This window comes from Gouania willdenowi, chromosome 10 (genome assembly GCF_900634775.1).
Source record: "Gouania willdenowi chromosome 10, fGouWil2.1, whole genome shotgun sequence".
In the NCBI taxonomy this organism is placed as follows: Eukaryota; Metazoa; Chordata; class Actinopteri; order Blenniiformes; family Gobiesocidae; genus Gouania; species Gouania willdenowi.
In genome coordinates, this window is record NC_041053.1 from 20,744,239 (window position 1) to 20,763,709 (window position 19,471).

The following is a 19,471-nucleotide window of genomic DNA, read 5'->3' on the forward strand; positions in this document are numbered from 1 at the left end:
TTAAAAGGCCAACGCTGACCAACAACTGGACACTCAAAAGCACAAAGAGACACCAGTTTATTGCCTTTCCCAAGAGGTTCTGGCGTCATTGCAGCCTATAAAGAGTGAATTCCCACTGAGACCCAACACCCATTTACCCTCTAGCCCAACCTTTTGCACTCAACTATTTTGCCCAGAGATTCCCCGGGACGCCAGCCGCATTTCCATGACAACAGTCTGTGACAGCATTGAGGGAGAGTGTGTCAAGAGATGTAGGAAGAAGGAGTTACGACGTGGGGGAGAGGAAAACTAATGACAGGATGGTAGTGCGTGTGGCCTTGAGAAGTGGGAGCAGCTTGAAACAAGACATTTTATCATTTACATAGCCTCATATTGGCTGAACTGATGGGACATTTTCTCAGACAGACAACTCATTAACATTACTGTCTTTTTATTATTATCTTATTTATCAGTTCACATGATACAGTGAATACCAACAAATGCTATTCAATAAAATTTCTAATTATTTTGATGTAAAATAAAAAAGGACAGTTTACAAATAATCACTGTAAGGCCTTTTCTTCAGAGAGAAAGTGCATCAGAGAGAACCAGGCCTCAAAACAAGAAGTTCAAAAATGTACCAAGTTTGAAAAAAAACATGGATCACTCCCTCAAAGGGTCAAAGCATCCACAACTTTCACACAAGTCCTTAAAATAAACATATTCCTGTTGAAACGAAAAGAGATAGTCCGTCCGAAATACACATACAAGGCACAAAGGGGTCTTCACTTTGAAGAATAACTGAAATTAGGCAATACCCTGCTCTACATGTGTATAACTACTGTCATGTGTGCCTCCTTTAACAGTCCTATTGCCTGCAGAGGACACCAAATAGTGTAAAGGAGGTGTAATGAAGATGCTTTATACTGCTATCCACTGTACTAAGACTATATAACAGTGTTCTTGATGTAAACTAAAGGTGAAAAACAGCTTAAAAAAGGATTCTTACACTCACTGAATGCCCACACTGTACGCATTAAGCTTAGAGCTTTCCATCACCTCCACAGAGGCTGAGCTGCTGTAGCCCGAGACATTTTAGGACCTGGAATTCGTGAACCTGTTGGGATCTTTGGGTTCACAGGTGAGACATTTGAGGCTGTTGTCTTAGATGTTTTAGTTCGAGCCGCTGATATAACTGCACTGCGTATGGTCTTGGCTGTAGAAGAAGATGAACTGTGGTTGGTGCGAGACTGAGAAGGAAGGGGGGTTTCGGAATTTGGGGCGAGTCTTTTGGACACACGGAAAGGGCTGCCTCTGATGAATGCTGGTTTCTCTGCTACAGATCTGTCTGATGTCTTACGTGTCATGTTGGGCTTTTCGGGAATCGGGGGCTCACTTAATCTTCTCTCTCGTAGCCCATTGCTTCGCTTCCCTACAGCTTGTGCATCAGACAGCTGATTGGCAAGAGGTGACCGCACGGAGTTGCTACGAGGAGTGGATTGCCTGGAGAGAGTTAAGTTGTTGGATCCATGTAAAGGCTCTGGTAAAGTCCGGACCCTTGGTATGTTTGTGCTATTAGAAGGACTTGTACGTGACACAAATCCTCTCTTAGCCCCAGTCCGACTACGTACAGGGATCTTCAAGCCTCTGGCCTCCTCCTGTGATGTTGGAGAGCCTGCACGTTCCACCGCTGGAAGGTCCACCTTCCTTTCTTTTCTCCACTTGGAGCAGAGGCTTGGCGATGGTCTTGTTAGTGGGGTAGTTTGGGAGGACAACACGTCATAGGATCGAAGTCCTTTAACCAGAGTGTGACACTGTAGTGTTCCACCTACTCTGTTAAATGACCTTGGCGTTTGCGGACATGGGAGGTCAGAAATCTCATCTGGCAGGAGTTGGCGCAATTCTGGTAGACTGGATGGCATCCAGTGCTCCACTGGTGTAGAAGCCACTTCTGTGTCCCTCTGTCCTGCTAAACCTGCATTAGGTAACAATAACCCGCTTGCTTTAACGGCAGGGGCATCTCTTGGCTGTGGGACTATATTGGAAATCTTTGCAGATGATTGTAATTTGGTCTCAGATTTCTGGGAACTTAAAGGCCTCGATGTAGGGTCACTGAGAGAAGATACTCCAGTTTTATAAATAAATGATTGTGCAGAGCAACCAAAATCATCAGAAATACTTTGAAGACTACAATCACTGCCTGGGACTGGCAATCCAGATTTCTGTCTGTAATCGGAGACCGGGTTTTCCACACAAATATTTTGTGTTGTAATAGCAGCAGAGTCTGTACAAGAGTCATTTCTCAAAGACATTTGTTTATCTAAGAAATCAGCTTGTTTTTCACATTCTGTTGTCTTTGATTGGTCTTGCATGGTGTAAGAAATTCTTTCGGGTTCATGATTCTTCACTGTGTAGCCCTGTCTACCTTGACCAAGGCTCACAATATTTGAGTCTTGAACTGCTTTGTTACATAGAACTGTAGATGTTTTGTGACAATTCCTGTTCATTCTGCATGCAAAGGTTTCCTGAAAAGATGGAGAACATGTGCCATCAGTGTCCGATGAGCTGCAAAGTACAGCTGGGGTCTCATTATCAGAAGAGCTGCTTGAGTGACAAATGTTAGAAGTTGGGCTGCTGCCGAGTTCAGGAAAAATCTTATTTGCTGACGAGTTATCAAAAAAGTGACTGTATCTGCGGGGATCAGAGCTTCTCAGACTTCGACGACTCCATGTGTGCCTCAGATTCTTCTCCAGGAGTTTCTCGAGTTCGTCGCTATTCTCTTGAGTGTGGGAATCTCTGGCCAGGCTCACATCCAGGCCTGTACACACAGCCAGAGAGCGACGCTTTTCTCCGATTTCACGCTGACGCTCCAAACGTTTCTGTTCCTTCAGATCGCGTTCTGCATTTTCCTGCAATGAAGTAAGAATAAAAGGTCAATGTATTATATTGCTTAACTCAATGAGTACAGACATCTCTGCAGTGCTTTACCTGGACAGCTCTTTGGAAACGGTGACAGAACAAATTGAAGACTCTGCAAGCCTCCTCTAGTTTAAAAGTTCTGTCATCTTCACAGAAGAACTCCAACAGTGCCTGACTCGACATCCTCATACGCTCTACTTCATCGTCCACATTCTTCAAACGCTCCTTAGCCACCTGGAAGGTGTGGAGAGACACTTTATCTATTGGCATTTGGCTACTTTTTTGGTTTCAACTCACTAAATGTCAATGTTAGATTGAAGGCATTAAGACATTAAAGTAGTGTACCTCTAAAAATGGTTGTACGTGCTGCTGAATCTCTGGTGCAGTCTGTATATTTGCTTCAAGAGACACCACTCTGCTTTGCAGCTTGGATAAGTCATCCAGCACAGATTCCTCACATAACCTTTATTCAGAAAACAAGAATGTGCATTTAACAGTTTATAAAAACATAACTGTTTTTGAAATATTATATGCTCTAACATGTTAAAAAAAAAAAAAAGGGATAATGCAAAATATCCATGAGGCAAACACATGATGCAGAGTAGGAACTGTCAAGCAGTGTGATTATTAACAAATATAAAAGTCCCCAGTTGTTAGCTTAGACAATGGAGTGGAGAGATGATATGGCATAAATCTCACTTTCACAAAGCAGTTTGTGCTTTAGTCTGATACAAAGATGTAACAAAATCCTCCTTGCATTTGTTTTACATTCATTTTGTATAGCTTCACAGATCCTGTATTGGATGCAAAGAGAATGATTTGCAGGTTTTAAAAGTGACGGACCTGGAAGCAGAGGCTACATGGCCTAGTTGGGTAGGAAACGACAGTAAACTCTGGTCTTTCTTCACAGCTTCCTGTAGAGACAAATACAAATCACAGTTTGAAGCATTCACAGCTTCATTTTATTTAGGCTGATTTCATTCTTAAAAATGTTTCAGAGCCACTATATGTTTCCCTATAAAATATATATATTAATAGCAGTGACAGCAACCTTTTATCTCAATTGGTTCAAAACTATCTTTCACACTTATTGGGTGGTAAAGGATATTATGTGTTAGCGTTATTGATTCAACTCTTACCATAGCCACAAAATGTAGCAAATTCATGCCGGGCTTGTTGGCTTTGGTGTCGGCCAGTTTAAGAAGTGATGAGATTCGAAAACCAGCAGCATTCCCGGTGTATCCACCCTGAGAAGCCATGTGCAAGGTCAATAACAATAACCAGGTACAATGTGACAATTTTTCACAAACTAGGATTCAAGACCCAGGTGCACAGTCAGAGCTGGTAACTGTTATTATATGCACTGATAAAAGGTCTGAATCTGTGAGAGAATAAATCAACAAAAAAGAACTCACAGCATTCATATAGTTTCCTGCTTTAAGCACCAAACGAAGAATGGAGTGTAACTCTGGGCAGCTCACCAGCTCTAGGAGGGAAAAATATTCAATATTTGCTTCAGGCTAACACCATTAACATAAATGTATAGCCAACATATAGGGAACAGATTGATTGAACCAGATTATTTGATCTAAATAACAAACTCACCTCTAAAAAAGTTATACTTCAATGCCTACCAACGCATTTCATTCACATTTAAACTCATAACATCACCACACAAGTGTAAATACAATAACTTAAAAAGGAAACGGAGCTAGATCTTTATAGCACAATTGAGTAAACACATCCCTGCTGTTACTTTACCTCTGGCCGCCTCCCTCAGACATCTGGCTGCCATACACAGAGAGGTCAGAGCAGGGTCAAACTCTTGTTCCAGAATCATGGCATCCAGACGTAGTCGAAATCTACAAAAAAGAACGGGGTAGGACGTCAAAAGATTGGACGTGTTTGAGTGATGATGGAAACAAAAAGACAATCCACATCAGCCATCAGTTAAACAGTCCATCAGAAATTTAAGCAAAACTGGTGCCAGAGGACAACAAAAAAAACAGAAGGCGTTTTAAAGCTAATCACAAATATGTTAATCATGTTATCATTGATTTTTGTGCTTTTTTGTTGCTTGAGACAAAAGGTTACCTGGGCACTTCAACCAAAAGCAGCATGAAAAGATCAGGCTCTCCGAGCCAGCTCCGCTCCCCACTGAACTTTTTCAGGCGAGACTCCTGTGAGACAAAAGAGTCTAAGTGAATTCTTGAGAGCAGCTTTGAAGGAAAAAAGCATGCCATTAAGAGTCAAGCCCAATATCTTTCAGCGGGATCATTCTCTGGAAACACACCACATCATATGTCACGGTGTAATGGCAAAGTTTTGATCACACTAACCAGGGCCAGATGATAAGTAAGTGAAGGAGGGGATGAGGAAGAAAAGCAGGAGCTTGTCAAAGTTACATTTGGATGCCAGAAAAGAGGCTTTACCTCCTCATTGTCAGGCAGCAGTTTGCAAAGCTCTGTGAGCTTCTCTGCACTGTAACGATCTCCAGCACCATGTCTGATATCCGAAACTATGTCTTTAGCAGGCCTGTGGAAATACAAACACATTCTCTTTCATACTTCAACAATCAATGAATCAATAAAGCTGTGAAATTTTGCATTGTTTTTGTTAAAAATACATATGCAGCTGGAATTTCAAATGAAAATATCACTGACTGCCAAAATTGCAAAAAGATTAAAGCAAAAAAAGCTCACTGCCAGGCAGAAACATCAACACATTTGTTTAAAACTATTGGGGAAAATGGTTGGACTTACACCATCAAATCATTTATAGAATATGGAATTGGTATTAAACATATAATGGTTAATATAAAGTAGTATTGGTATTGGGGGACTATTTTTAGTCTGACCCAGTTATCATTAGCTTAATTTAGAGTTGAGACAGTAACTCCAACAAATAGGGCCTTGATTCCCTCCTGTGTTGCCAGTCTGATGTCCATCTTAAGATTAATTGTTTTTTGTAGATAGTAGGCTACTAGTGTAAAGGAGGTCTCGGGAGACGTCTAATGGCAGAGTTTGTATGGGCTGCATTCGAGTTCAATTTGGGTTAACTGACTTTTAACTAATAACTAATAGTCGAGAGGTGATGTTATAGAAAATATCACAAATAGCAATTTGGCACCGTTTTGATAAGACAGTCCTTTAAAAGAGAGTGAAACACAAAACACTTGTCCACTTGTCAGTTTTGTGTTTTTTGTTAATTAGAGCAACTAGTGCAGTGCCCGTAGGAAGTACGTACAGTATGTATTGCTACAGAAAAGTGGGAGGTTAAGTAGCTTTTTCATGGATGGCCAAATGAAGTTGTGTTTGAAGGTGGGACGTCAGGGACATTTAGGTTCATTGTGAAATGTGTAGAGTGATAACTGTTGTGTTTTCATATATGTAATTCAATTCTAAATTACACCCACACAGGGTCGCTGCTCCGCTCAAAACCAGGAAGTGGGGGTGGGCTCTCCAGAAATTTGCTCGGCCGCGCATGTGGCTACCGCGTGCAGCGATTGGCTCTGACACACACGTGACTAGCTCCAGTGGACAATTTTATGAAATAATTAATCAACGATACTATTGCAGTCCAAACAAATCCGACGTTGCACACCTTTGAACCAAAAGGCAGCCATGTTGAAAGAGTTCCGTCTGTCCCTGAACCACAAATATATTTGAGCCACAGACACACACACCTTGCTTTATGCTTTGATGTTAGCTTATTGAAAATTGTAATTTTCTAGCCTGCAATCCACCATTTTGTGTGTGGCGTCAACAACTGTGTCATTGTTACGCGTTTTTGTTGATCACCAGGGCAGAGACTCTGTAAACGGTGCACTGGGCAGAGCGCAGGGAATGCCGCTTTATGGATGCTGCCCATCGCTCATGTGTGCTCGAGGTGAGCATGGAGAGCTGGGGAGCGAGTGGGGGGAAATCGCTGGGTCATGTGACTGCTACAAAAGGGATAATGGAGGCCCACACACACTTGGAACAGTGCGGTGCAATGCTTCTTAGAAATAACAGTATCTAATGACTTCACTGTCAAGATGGCAGAACGGTGTACAGATTATTAGTGGTAATTTATATATATATATTTTATATGAAGGAAATACTTACACATTTTGTATAACAAATAGGTTTTACACGATCAGGATTTTTGGGCCGATCACCGATTTGTGAGTTAAAAAACAATTAGGTTGGTTTTTATTAGGTACCGACCTAATTCCTTTGGTACTACCTGATACAGATTCACGGAAAATCAAACAGCACCATGTTCAGGACCTAAACGCAGCCTTGTGACTGTGAGAGAGTTGAAGAGTTGAAGAATCTCCATGTAGGACCTGTGTGAGTGCGAACAAATGCCCTGAGTGAGGGAGCGTGTGAGACTGGAGTAGATGAATTATAAGCTGTACGCCGTTTTTAGTGATTGGCAAAAATAAACGTGCAGCTGTTGAAGTGAACCGAAGTCCCATGTCATCATACTCAATGACTGCTGTGGAGCAACTACAAGAGAGTTGGAGATGAAGCTGGGGAGGCCGACCACAATGGAACTACGTGAAGCCTCTATCAGCATTAGCATTTGTGGAGTAAAGACATTTTTCCTGACTTTGGCATCACAAAACCCACTGTTGCTTATAGTCTGTATTCACCGGTGCACAGCGGAGGTGGGGCGCACACACAAGCGCGCACACGCTTCTGTGTCCACCAGCTGAAACGGACAGAAGTCTCTGGTATGAAAGCAAAAGTAAACGGGAGAATAAACAAAACAAGCGTGCAAACATACAAACACACAGGCGCTAACAGCAGATGCTGCTCCCGCTTTCAGAGCCGTAGATTGGGGAAGAAGTCCGGCGCTCAGCCGCTCCGATCTAACGGAGACATTTTTGCTCTTCAGTGTAAATGAGACAATAAAACAATGTCGTGGGAGCATCTACAGAAAGTTTCATCACGACAATGAGGTCATTAATCGGATTGGCGAATTAAGACATTAGAGCCAATCACGTTAATTGCATAAAATGGAAAATATCGGCCGATCCGATATAGCCAATCAGATCAATGTAAAGCCTAATAACAATGACCCCAATGGTCCTAATCAAGGGTGCTTGTTGGAGTGTGTACTTCCCCTTTAATGTTAGCTTATTTATTGTTCACAAAATTGTGGTTTGACTGGTTTACGTTAGTGCTTGTGACCAACTTCCAAACTGTATTGCGGTTAACTGTCAAAAAGGCACAGATATTTTAGGGAAATGGGATTATTAATTCAGCTTCTCTGGTATACTATGTTTGGTGTTGCCCCTTGGCCACTAAGATTGATTTATACATTTAGAAACTGTCAAATCAGTTTACACAGTCAATAGTTGAGCTGCAATACTGCCATCTAGCGCAAAAAAACCAAAAAAAACAACCTGTGTCACAACATATAAACTACAAGCTAGTGGGGTCCAATGAGTCAACATCCAGCTAAACAAGGTTTGGCTAATAAAACCCATTCAGAGTATTATTAGCTCTAGCTTTGCTATGATCATACAATAACAAAGCTTACCACACTCTTATCAGTCTGTGTGTCAGGAAGGAAGGGTAAGTTGATGCCACGCTGCAACACAATAATCCACCGGGCAAATAAAAGCCAGACATGCACTCTGAAGGTGAAAAGGAAGAAACTGAGCTGACTGGTTGTTTGACCTCCGACTTACTTTCTTTGAGTGACACATCTGTCCTCTATTAAAATCCCCCCCCACTCGCCTCATAGTCCATCATACCTCAATGTGCACTCCTTGTTCAAAAACAAATTTAGCCCTATTCATTTCCACATCTTCCTGTTTAACATACACCATTAAAGATTCTACCTGTTAAAACATCTCACACAGCTGTAAGTTAATCATCTTCTGGGAAACTCCTTCCAAAACGGATGCACTCTTTGTTACTTCTAGTAAATCCTTTAAAAATAGGGATACAAAACATGTTTATTTAAATACACTTGATAACACAAAAGCATGGTTTAGTTTAAACTTCACCCAAGCTTTAAGAAAAGCTCTTCTTTTAAAACAGAAAGCAAACAAGCTTGAAACCCAGTGAACGAGACATCGATGAAAGACATGTTTTCATTTTAGAGCTTCATCTGCAAGTCTTGACAAATCTGGATTTAAAAAAACGACTCATCTTTTGAGTCCAATGCTGGCAATATGACTGCTCAGCACCCCCTCCTCCCTCCTCCTCTTTTGTCTGCATGCATGTTGTCTCACTGCTAGTAAACGTTGCACATGTGACAAGTGTTTCAGATGTTAATCAGTATGTAGATGTGTGTTTAAACTGTTCTAAAGCAGCCTTTTATAATTAAGAAAAGGTGCTGCCTTGTTTAGGTTGGGCAAACTGGGAAGAGGGGCTTTTAAAGATAACAAAAATGACAGGCCTCTAGTGGGGTTCCTCTCTGTGGGTGGTAAGCTTTAAGATTAGACGCTCTTTAAGGCCATCAGCAGGTGTCCACTCTGACTCCTAAAGATCTATACTGAGCCCCTGCAAGAGTCCACCCAGCTGCCCAGGGTCCGCCGTGCCCCCCACCGCCCACCCCCACCCACAATGGACGCTGTCCCTTCCTTGACACCAGATATCACCTCCCTCACCTAATGACACGAGGCTTCACACTCCTGAAACCAACACCCGTCTACTTCTGACATATGGACAGACTCTCCCGTTGAACTCCAGTGAAAAAGTGAAATACTGCTCTTTTGGCCTCACTGAGAGTTTCCTGCTATTAACACTGGCCCCACTTTTGACTGACAGTGACCTCTTGACAAAAAGCATATAACAGAGCTGCTGCTGGTGGTAGACTGTAGCACTAAGGAGTGTCAGCAATAAATTTTAGATCCTTTGTGAATGGTGACTTCATGACCTGTCAACATAATCAATTAACATTGTAGTTTAAAAAATAATAATTCATAAAAAGGCAGAAAATCCAGTCCAAGGTGATCATATTAGCCAAAAATAACACAATTATGGCATAAAATATAAATCTTTTAAATTGTGAATAACACAAACAGAAAAGGTTTTTTCTAAAAGAACTCATCAATCAATTTGTAAAAATCAGTTCTGCTCATGACTTTTATCATCCCGTTGATTTAAATGTCCTAAAAATGTCTTTTATATCTTCCATGTTTACAGGTTGATATTTCCTCATTACTTACAGTCACACTATTTAATGTACGGGTGTAAATGTTACACCTTTGCTGGAGTCATCCTAACCATGCTTTGTGGTGTTACCAATAGCAGTAAAGATAAACAGAACGAGAGTTTTTCAACCACAAGGATGGTAAAAGTCCTGCATCTACCCCTGAAGCAGGCGTGACTAACCTGCGGCTAACAAGCCACATACAGCTTTTCACAAAACATTTTGTAGATATAAGCAAATCAAACTGTGCTTACAGAATCAGTCAATCATAGTCTCTGTTTTTTGTTATTGTTGCCGTGAGATTAATCATATTTATCCTAAGAATTATATTTTATTGTTAAACGTCTTTATTGTAGTTTAGAATAATTTTGTTGGAGGTCAGGTGTCAAAATACCAATCAGTTAAGCTGACTAAGTTTAAAAAAAAGTTTCCACTGTAAATAACTTTTTTTTTTTTTAGTTAGCTACATATGTCAGTGTACTGATTTCATAAATCACACGCCAATATGATACAGCAATACCTCACATGAATGTTTTGGGACAATATCACGTATTTACATGCCATTTTCTCCCTGAAAACAGGTGACTGAATGTTTAATAAATGTACCAAACAAGACAAATATGTCAAACCTTGCTCATAATTCCGTTGAGAATCCAAATCCGTGTATCCTTCGTTCTTTGGTTATTCCGTTTTAAAACAAAATAACAAATAAACAGTGTGGTTATTTTGTTCTACTGACTTACAACCAAAACAGAAATACAGAAAAAACAAAAACCAGATAAGCAGCGATTTTCTGTTTAAAAAAAAAAAAAATCTTGTTTTGTTTGTGAGATATTTGGATATTTACGGGGAAATTAGAGCGAGAATTGAAGTTCGCTGCACCTGGTTTCCCGCCCCAGGTCCTGGACCAGGTCTCTGCACACAATAGGATATACTTCAGCAGTTTTCAACAGGTCCTGCTCCTGTTTTCATGCAGTCTGTGGATGTTTTAGCTCATAAAAATCTGCTCACGCTGTAGTTTTCGTTCATGGTGTAGGCGATCTTAACAGTGTTACGGTCCAAACAGTATCCAAATAAACAGGTGGACTTTTGACTGTGAGGCTGGTGTGAAGAACAATAGATGTTACTTCTACGATTTGACATTTTTGCAAAAAAAATTACTGCTTTTTTGAGGGCAGTAAAAATGTTTATTTCGCTCGTCATAAAACTATAATACCGTGAGCCACTAACGGCAGCCGTTAACAAAGACGTGAGTAGCACCAGCATTATACCACCTCTAGTTTCTTTAATCACGTATCATGTGCATGCTTTTTGTAACATCCAGTTTTTGTTTTGATTTATTAATGTATTAATAACATTTCAATTCACCAGTAATGTGACTTATTGCTCCTTTTTTCATCCTGCAGTAAAAGTCCGCCTGTGGGTCCTCTCTGTGTGGTGAGCTTGAAACATGGGGCTCTCATCGTAGTTTCCCGTAAATATCCAATTATCACACAAACTGATAATAATAATTTAGATTTTAAGTCAGTAAAGCAGAATAACAACACCGTTTGTTTGTTTTCTTGATTTGGTTTTAAAAGGGAATAACCAAAGAACGAAGGGTACGCGGATTAATCCATCACTTTAATCACACAGCTGTGCGGGATTTTGTGCAAAACTTGAGGGTGATTCACTGGGTGACGGTAGTTAAAGGTTTCACAATCACCAAATGGCAAATAAAACTTATTAATCCCATTTAATTTCCATGGTATGTTTCCATAAAAACAACAGACTGTGTGAAGCACTTGTTGTCACACAACTGTGCTTCAACACAGATCGTCGTCACTGCGAGGCAGCGTCATCGTCGTCTGCGTTAAACAGACTAAAACCTCGTTATTTTGGTGAGTTTCCTCAAACATCCACACGTCTGCCCGTATTAACAGCTTTCTGTCTGCATATGAGCCATTCATAATGTTTGAGGGACTTTTTTTTAAACTTTTACTCAGGTCTACGTCAGAGCTGTGACTTCGATTGGAATTCTGAGCTTCCGTAGCGTCATCTGAAGCACATAAAACATAGAAATAATAAGAGTAGCTGACTCGATTACCCCTATTAAGCATGGTTGGCATGATTTTGGCGTGTTTAATAGCCAGTAAAGTCATAAAAGTAAGAGTAAAAGAAACTAAATTTGGGTAAACTGCGCAGAAAATACAGAACTAGGTATACAATGAAACGGAATGGAGGCAAGTTTAGAAGCGGATAATCCAAGGCCCTATTAATTATTATTAATGAGTGTTAGTTATTGGTCACAATTTTTTTTTTTTTTCTTTTTTTTTTTTTTAAATGTCCATCCCAAGTTAAAATATTTGTTTTGCTTTAGTTTTATCTTTCAAGCTAGGTTTGCCAACCTGGCGTACAGCGTGCAGGACTGCTGCCCTCCTGAACCAGAGATGCAATCACTACTTCCATGTATGAATGCCTTCTTCTGGTGTTTCTACAGTCCATTCATCTTTACCATTTACATTCAATTATCAGTGTTGTAAAATCCCACACATAGATCCTGTTATACTTATTCACCGCTCTGAGTTACAGCACATGTGATGCAAAACGTGACACACACTCCAGTTGCATAAGAGCACAACAACCCATAATTCAGTATTTTGTCAATCTATGACTTAATCTCTGACAGTAAATACATTGTGGTTTTATGGCACATGCTTGAAGAGCATAAAGGCAAATGCTTGCTCTGCACTTGACATTATCTTATAAACACTTGTAGAAAAAACATGTGACTTACATCTTAAATTGACGCAAAAATATCCCAATGTTCATACACCGCTTTGAGTCCAAAATGGAGACCTGTAAAGAGTAATAGAAAAACTCTCAAACATAAAAGGCCAAAAAACTTGGAAACCACTTTGATATTTGAACTACTTTACCTCTTCCACGTTGTTTTGTGGAGATCTACATCTGAGCAGAGCAGAGCGGCGTCTCAAAGTACTGGCTCTGTCCTGGGGTTTGCTGTCTTTCTGACCAAAGAGCTCGTCCAGCGAGTGGAGGTCTATGGGGAACTCGTCCTCACCGGGGGCCGCCCCACTCCACACACTCTTCCTCCCCTCCACCTTCTCCTTGGGGATGCTCTCCCAGTTCAGCTTCCTCAGGCGGCTCCGACGAGTGCTGTCTGTGCGGCTGAAAGGCGAGGAAGAAGGTGGAGGTGGAGGCGGTGGGGGAGGTGGAGGTGGTGGAGGGGGCGGTGGTGCCAAGGGAGGTGGTGGAGGAGTGACCAGCACCTGGTGGGACTCCATGGATGTCACTTCCACAGCATCAGGTGCAGCCGTGTGGAAGTGTGCGGGTTTGGTTCCATGAAAGGCACAAGATTCCTTTAAGGTCAGGGTGATGTGCATAAAGCCCAGGTGATTAATGCAGAGGTGACCCGGGGCGACCGCTGGCTGATGGCATTTGTAGTTTTGAAGATCAATCTGTGATTCTCATCTGGAAAAGATAAAGAAACAAAAACTCTGTAATTAGCAGCAAGGCAAGGCAAATGTATTTGTATAACATTTCATACACAAGGAAACTCAATGTGCTTTACATGTCCCTTTAAATACACAATTATTGCAGGGGCGTTTGTGCCTATATCACATGACTGCGGTATTCCATTGCAAATTCTGGACATAACTTTCTGAAATCCAGCATATTCCCATAAAACTCTTCTAAATTAACAAAAAATGGCCACAAAATAAAATATTTTTGAAGTGTTGATCTTGCAGGGACTGATATCCGTCAGTTGTTGCTTTCCATATTGTCGGCACCTTTCAAACTGTATTACATTTATACATAGAGGTGAAGACTGGAGCCCATTTTGAAGTGTTAAAATTGCACTTTATTTCTTACTAATCTGCAGCTCACTTGAGCTCAACTGTACCGTATTTGGCCCTTGAGCCAAAATGAGTTGGACACCCCTGAGTTAAGCAATCAGAGAGCCTCGCCTTTACCCATTTGACAAACAGCCTTATTTCCTTTCATTGGGCAGACACCACAGCACACCTCTAGTTTAACTTTTCAGAAAAGTTCAAGCCAAGATGAACCAGTAGCTTCTGACTCACACACACAGACACACACACACTCATCACTGCATCCTCTCACACAATGACGCAGAGTCACTCACAGTGGTTGAACTATGAGGCTGCCCACCTTCAGAAATCCCTGCTTTGATTGTGGAAGGATGACGACTTGAAAACGGGTTTGAAAACACACTTGCACTGGCAGGTTTGGAGCAGGATTAGTATTGTGCAGTGTGTGTGTGTGAGTCAGAGGCTATACAGTAGAACTACCTAATGATTACTACTTTGCACTTGGCTGTCACAAACACACCCTGCAGGGTCGTTTCATTACATCTGCAACATTTCAAGAAAAATCACAGCTGCAAAAATTAATCATTGAAAAAATTAAAAATTAATCATAAAGCAAACTGCTTCTCTCGTCTCCTTTTTCGGCATGTACAAAAAAAAAAAAAAAAAAAAAAAAAAAAAAAAAAAAAAAAAAAAAAAAAAGTGAATGTAACCATGTCGGAAATAAACTGAATGAATAAAATAAAAAATAAATAAATAAATAAATAAAAATAAAAAAAATTACAAGGAAAAAAAAAGTTAAATCAATATCAGAGCTGCTTAAATTACATTTTAATATCTTCACACCCTCCTTTGTGTGGCAATAGGAGCAGCTGAACCCGCTTTAATACAGTTTACATGTATAACAGTGGTCGTGTGTTAAAGATGCTCCGCTGACTCCTGTTCTAATCGGATCCTCCTCCCACTCACCTGCTGACACCAGCCGCTGCTCCTCTCTAATTAAACTCCAACAAACCCGCTCCCCTTCACGTCCACAACTTACTTTCCTTGGTTGAAATGACTTCACTTAGAACAAGTCTCTGTCCTGACCTTCTTCCACTTACAGGGAAACTTGCTCACACTAATCGACGTGAACGCGCAGGCGCGCAACCCCACGCTGATATGCCGCAGTTGTTCCCTCCCAGTTTTCCCATGGGCGGATTTGCTTATTCAGGGAGAAAGAAAATCAAAATGATAAACATTACTTCCTACACGTTTTTCTATGAAAGTAGATTTGTGTCTTTAATATTCTATTTTTATTTTTTAAATGCAGTTGAAAAAAACAACACTTCAATAACAAAAAAAAGTTTACTTCAGTTAAAAAAATATATATTCAATTTCAACATTTTGTTTGATTGAAAATGTTAATTTTGATTGATTTGATTTCTTTATTTCTTTTTTCTTTTCTTTTTTTTTTGTATTTGGGCCATATTATGGGTAGTAAATGTGTGTCTTTATTATTAAATTAAAAAAACAAAAAACATTTCAATCACAGAAAAAAAAAATCAATCAAAAATGATATCTTAAATCAAAGAAAAAAAGTGTTCAAAATGCATTTATTTGGGATCTCAATTTTTTTTTTTTTTTTTTGTATTATACATGTCTTTTTTTCCTTTGGTTGAGAATATTCATTTTTGATTGGAATGGGTTTTTTATTGAAGTGATTTTTTATTTTTTATTTTAAGTTTTTTGTTTTTTTTTAAATTTAATAATAAAGACACAAATCTACCTCCATATTATTCTCACCAAAAAAAGTGCATACATCACATTTATCAGAAATTTTATTTAAATCATTCTTTATATATATATATATTCTATCAAATGACGTTTAAAAAGTTCTTGGTAAAAAATAACTTTGGCACCACTGTTACAATTCAAATAATATGAGCAGATAATGTATAGAAAGTGAATAAAGTGGGGGATCTCAAAACAAACACATTATAGGATGTTGGCTTCGACCAGGCATATGGCTCTATGGTAAAAAGTGTACAACATGCACTTATAAGATTCCCTTTTCTGTGCCCCAAACCAGGGTTTTTCAACCTTGCGGTCATGTTCCCGTGTAAGAGTATCATGAAATGTTTAGTAATAATGAAATAACAGAAAATAATGATAAAAAAAATGTATATTTTCATTCAGCCATGCACACCTCTTACATAGGATGGGCTTGTTTTACCAGGCATGATGTCTTACATTGTGGTTTAACAACTGTGCTTGCAAAGTCAAGATTGTACATGAGAGCTTGTCCTCTGACCTGAGCAGTGCAGAAAACTTGAAAAGTCTCAGTTTCAGACTTATCATCAACCTGGTCAGGTCTGATCTGTGATTGGTGCAGAAGGCCTTGATCATCCTCAGAGGATCATGCTCCTGAGAACCTGAGAGGGGGAGCAGATGGATATCAGACATGGGAAATGATGTCTGCATCTCCTCCCTGAACCAAAAGCACAGCACAGGTGAAAACCAAGAGGCTAGAAGTTCATCTCAGGTGCTGAAAAGGCCAAGGTTCAGGGATGCAGAGTTATAACACAGACCTTTGATGTGAGGTGCTGGAGCACTCCAGCCCCTTGTCACCTGGTGCTCCCTGGTTCGGCTCAGGTGGCCTCCTTCTCAGGCCATGCTGACAGGCGCTCATCATCACATCTGGTGTTGCAGTAATTAGGAGGCTATGACCCCGGAGTTTGGACTTCTTGTTGTGCTCGAGCACTGAGGCATGTTACAGCATACTCTGACAGAATAAACCTTTCTCCGGAAACTTCTCTTTCTATTCAGTGACTCACTTCTCAGAGTACAGTACCCCTCAGAATACAAGGAAATGCCACTGTTGAGGACTTCAATAGTCCACAGAGGGCTTGCGCAGCCATGCACAGTTTCCCATATAAACCATCAGCATTGTCATTGGAGGTGATTAAAGTAAGTGTAAAAGGTTAATTCAGGTTATTTTGTATGTTTTAGCCTGCTAAAGTGTTACTCCTTGTTTGTCCACACTGAGCCTCAAAACATGTGTTTTGCTTGATCCATTGCTTACAGAGCGTGCATGAAAGTGTTCATGTATACCAGGCGTGCCAGTCTCACTAAGTCTCGACACATAACCTTCAATTTTGCTAAGTAGTGTTTTTCTTTAATCAGGTAGCTACAATAATGTTTCAAATGTGTCTGATGATCAATGGGACGTTCCTCAACAAAATATTCAATATTTTTCCTCTAAAAGGAGAATTGAAGTTCAGGACATAATTCCTGGCACCATGCGGCCAAGTGTTAGCCATTGGCCTTTCCCTTCCTAATCTTGCTTTGAAGTCCCCAAGGAATTACATAAAGTTGAGGGATAATAACTCCCTCCTCTCTTGACTTAAACACTTTCTTTTTTCCCAGAAAAAGTAGGTAATTTGATGGGGAGTTGGCAAATATACTAAATTGTATAAATGCTATGTAGCTACTTCATTGTTTATAAGCTGAGAAAGCGTATACAATACAAAGGTAGAGATGTTGTTAAGGTAAATATGTTATTCTCGTCCAACTGACTGAACAGGTCTTTTTCTGACTATCAATGGCCAAACTCTGCTCTGTAATTATAAATCACATCATATGTATAAGCCCCATTAAGTCCATCACAAAACACCACAAAGAATATATGTAAAGCCGACATGTAATTTCACAGGGTGCTCATGTTACTTGGATCACAATTTATGCAGGAGCCAATGTTGCAATCGGGGTATTTTTTTCACACCACAGGAATACAAATCTAGAAAAAAACCGATGTAAAGAAATCAATATATTTGATTCTTTGCCCAGATGTCCCATTTATGGAGCGTGTAAAAAAAAAAGTCAGGAAAAGTATTTGATGTGGAAATATTGATGTTGTTGAAAGGGGGTCTAATGGTATTCATCCTCTGGGGTTTGCCTCGTGGGTCTTGGTCCTTTCAATGCTGAAGTAAATAGGTCAGTGTGACTGGCTGTGCAGGGGACTCACAAACATGAAAGTAGGTAGTAGCACACTGTGTGCATGCGTGTGTGTGTGTGTGTGCGTGTGCGTGTGCGTGTGTGTGTGCGCAGAGGAAAACTGCACACACGCACACACAACCATGGTCGGATTCCAAACAGGGACAGTAAGTCTGAGGAGGTTTTCCTAATCAAACCCAGCATCCTCAGACCTTTCTCAGAGGTCCAGCTGCACTGAGATCACATGAAGCCAGCAGACAGGAAACTCTTAACCTGTTTTGTTTTTTCTCTCTTTAAAAACTACAATGTTGACTGATATTTAATCACGTGCTACTTTCACATATTTGAGAGCGCTTCGTCATTGTGCCTCACAATGTATTATTTTGGGTATATTAGCGCAAACACGGTGGGGATACCCATTGCACAAGACATTTCAACTTGCCTAGATTAGCTGGTAGTTAAAGTTGGCCTATTTGGACATTGCATTTTTGTTGGGGGATTATTTTAGTCTTAATTGTTCTGTATTTTAAAGTCTCTGAAATTATTGGATATTCCAGCCACATGCTTAGAGTCATAGACAACAGCAGCCTAAGTAGACTTAAGATCAAAGGCAGTATAAACTTTGGATACTTGTGCCAGTCTAATTTAGGGTTAACATAAACATGGGAATACTATCCCTGTATCTCAGGTCAAGTTGAGCCCATATTCCTCCTCTTGTACCATTTTTCAATTATCAGGGTCTAACTTGGTAAACGGTAAAGGGACATATATTATGATGGAACTTTAATTAACCCCAAATAAACAATTTTGCAATTGCAAGTAATTGGTCACGGGGTCATTTGTGATAAACAGTGACCCTCTGACTATAGCCTGGTATATGGTTCTGCGTCAGGACCTATGCCTTTGGTCAACTGTACTTCGGCGTCAAGGAAACGCATCGCCATGCAATTGGCTGCTATGCCGCTAGACTAGAGGGTTGTGTGTGTGGTTTCAGAAGGGTGTTAAAAAGCACTTGTTTATCTTCCGGTCACAGTTTTTTAAGCATCTTAAATGTTATTTATTTCTGGATTATTACTTACCTACATAACCATGTCAAAACGTGCAGGTGAGCGGTCGACAGTCACGCGGGGGGTGAGGGCCAGGGGCTCCGACCCTGCCATAGAGCAGAATGAGAGCAGTGAAGTAACCTGGTCTACGGCCCCGGGAAGTGGTGAGTTGAGAGTGGGGCAGCGGTGTAAAACTCGCTTTAAAGAAAATGTCATGTCTGCTCCACTGGCAGCCTCCGCAGCATGTCGGTATCTATACTGTTCATGAAACACCACATACATACGGTACAGAGACAAGGCAGAGTAGTAAAAATGATCGTAAACACACACCTTTTGTCTATGATTGACTCCGTTTGGCGGTGCTTTACGTGCGCTGCAGCAATGAATGGAAATAATAAAACTCTGGCACTTTTTGTCCAGCTCGGTTCTCTCTTTGACTCATTCCACTGTAGAAACAACTCTTGTATCACGCCGTCAAAGTTAAAACATGGCGGTGTTGACTGGAAAAGGCAGTGACCGGGCCTGAGGTTTGAGGCGGCCCAATCACAGCCCTTACTTTCCACGTCG

The 19,471-nt window shown here is 40.5% G+C and overlaps 1 protein-coding gene across 2 annotated transcripts; it reads right to left on the reverse strand.

Annotated features, from left to right (window-relative positions):
• Positions 1-654: 654 nt before the first annotated feature.
• fhdc2 (FH2 domain containing 2) lies at positions 655-15,000 on the reverse strand. Of its 2 annotated transcripts, none has more exons than XM_028459250.1 (12): positions 14,926-15,000; positions 12,972-13,524; positions 12,830-12,891; positions 5,331-5,433; positions 4,993-5,078; positions 4,660-4,760; positions 4,314-4,384; positions 4,038-4,145; positions 3,742-3,812; positions 3,244-3,361; positions 2,968-3,132; positions 655-2,888 (listed from the first exon to the last, which is right to left on the reverse strand). In XM_028459250.1, the coding sequence occupies exons 2-12, from the start codon at positions 13,434-13,436 to the stop codon at positions 1,035-1,037; spliced, it is 3,204 nt and encodes a 1,067-aa protein (XP_028315051.1). In that variant the 5' UTR covers positions 13,437-13,524; positions 14,926-15,000; the 3' UTR covers positions 655-1,034. The 2 variants fall into 2 exon arrangements, with proteins under 2 accessions (XP_028315051.1, XP_028315050.1); XM_028459249.1 differs by having other exon boundaries at positions 14,853-14,998.
• Positions 15,001-19,471: the final 4,471 nt, after the last annotated feature.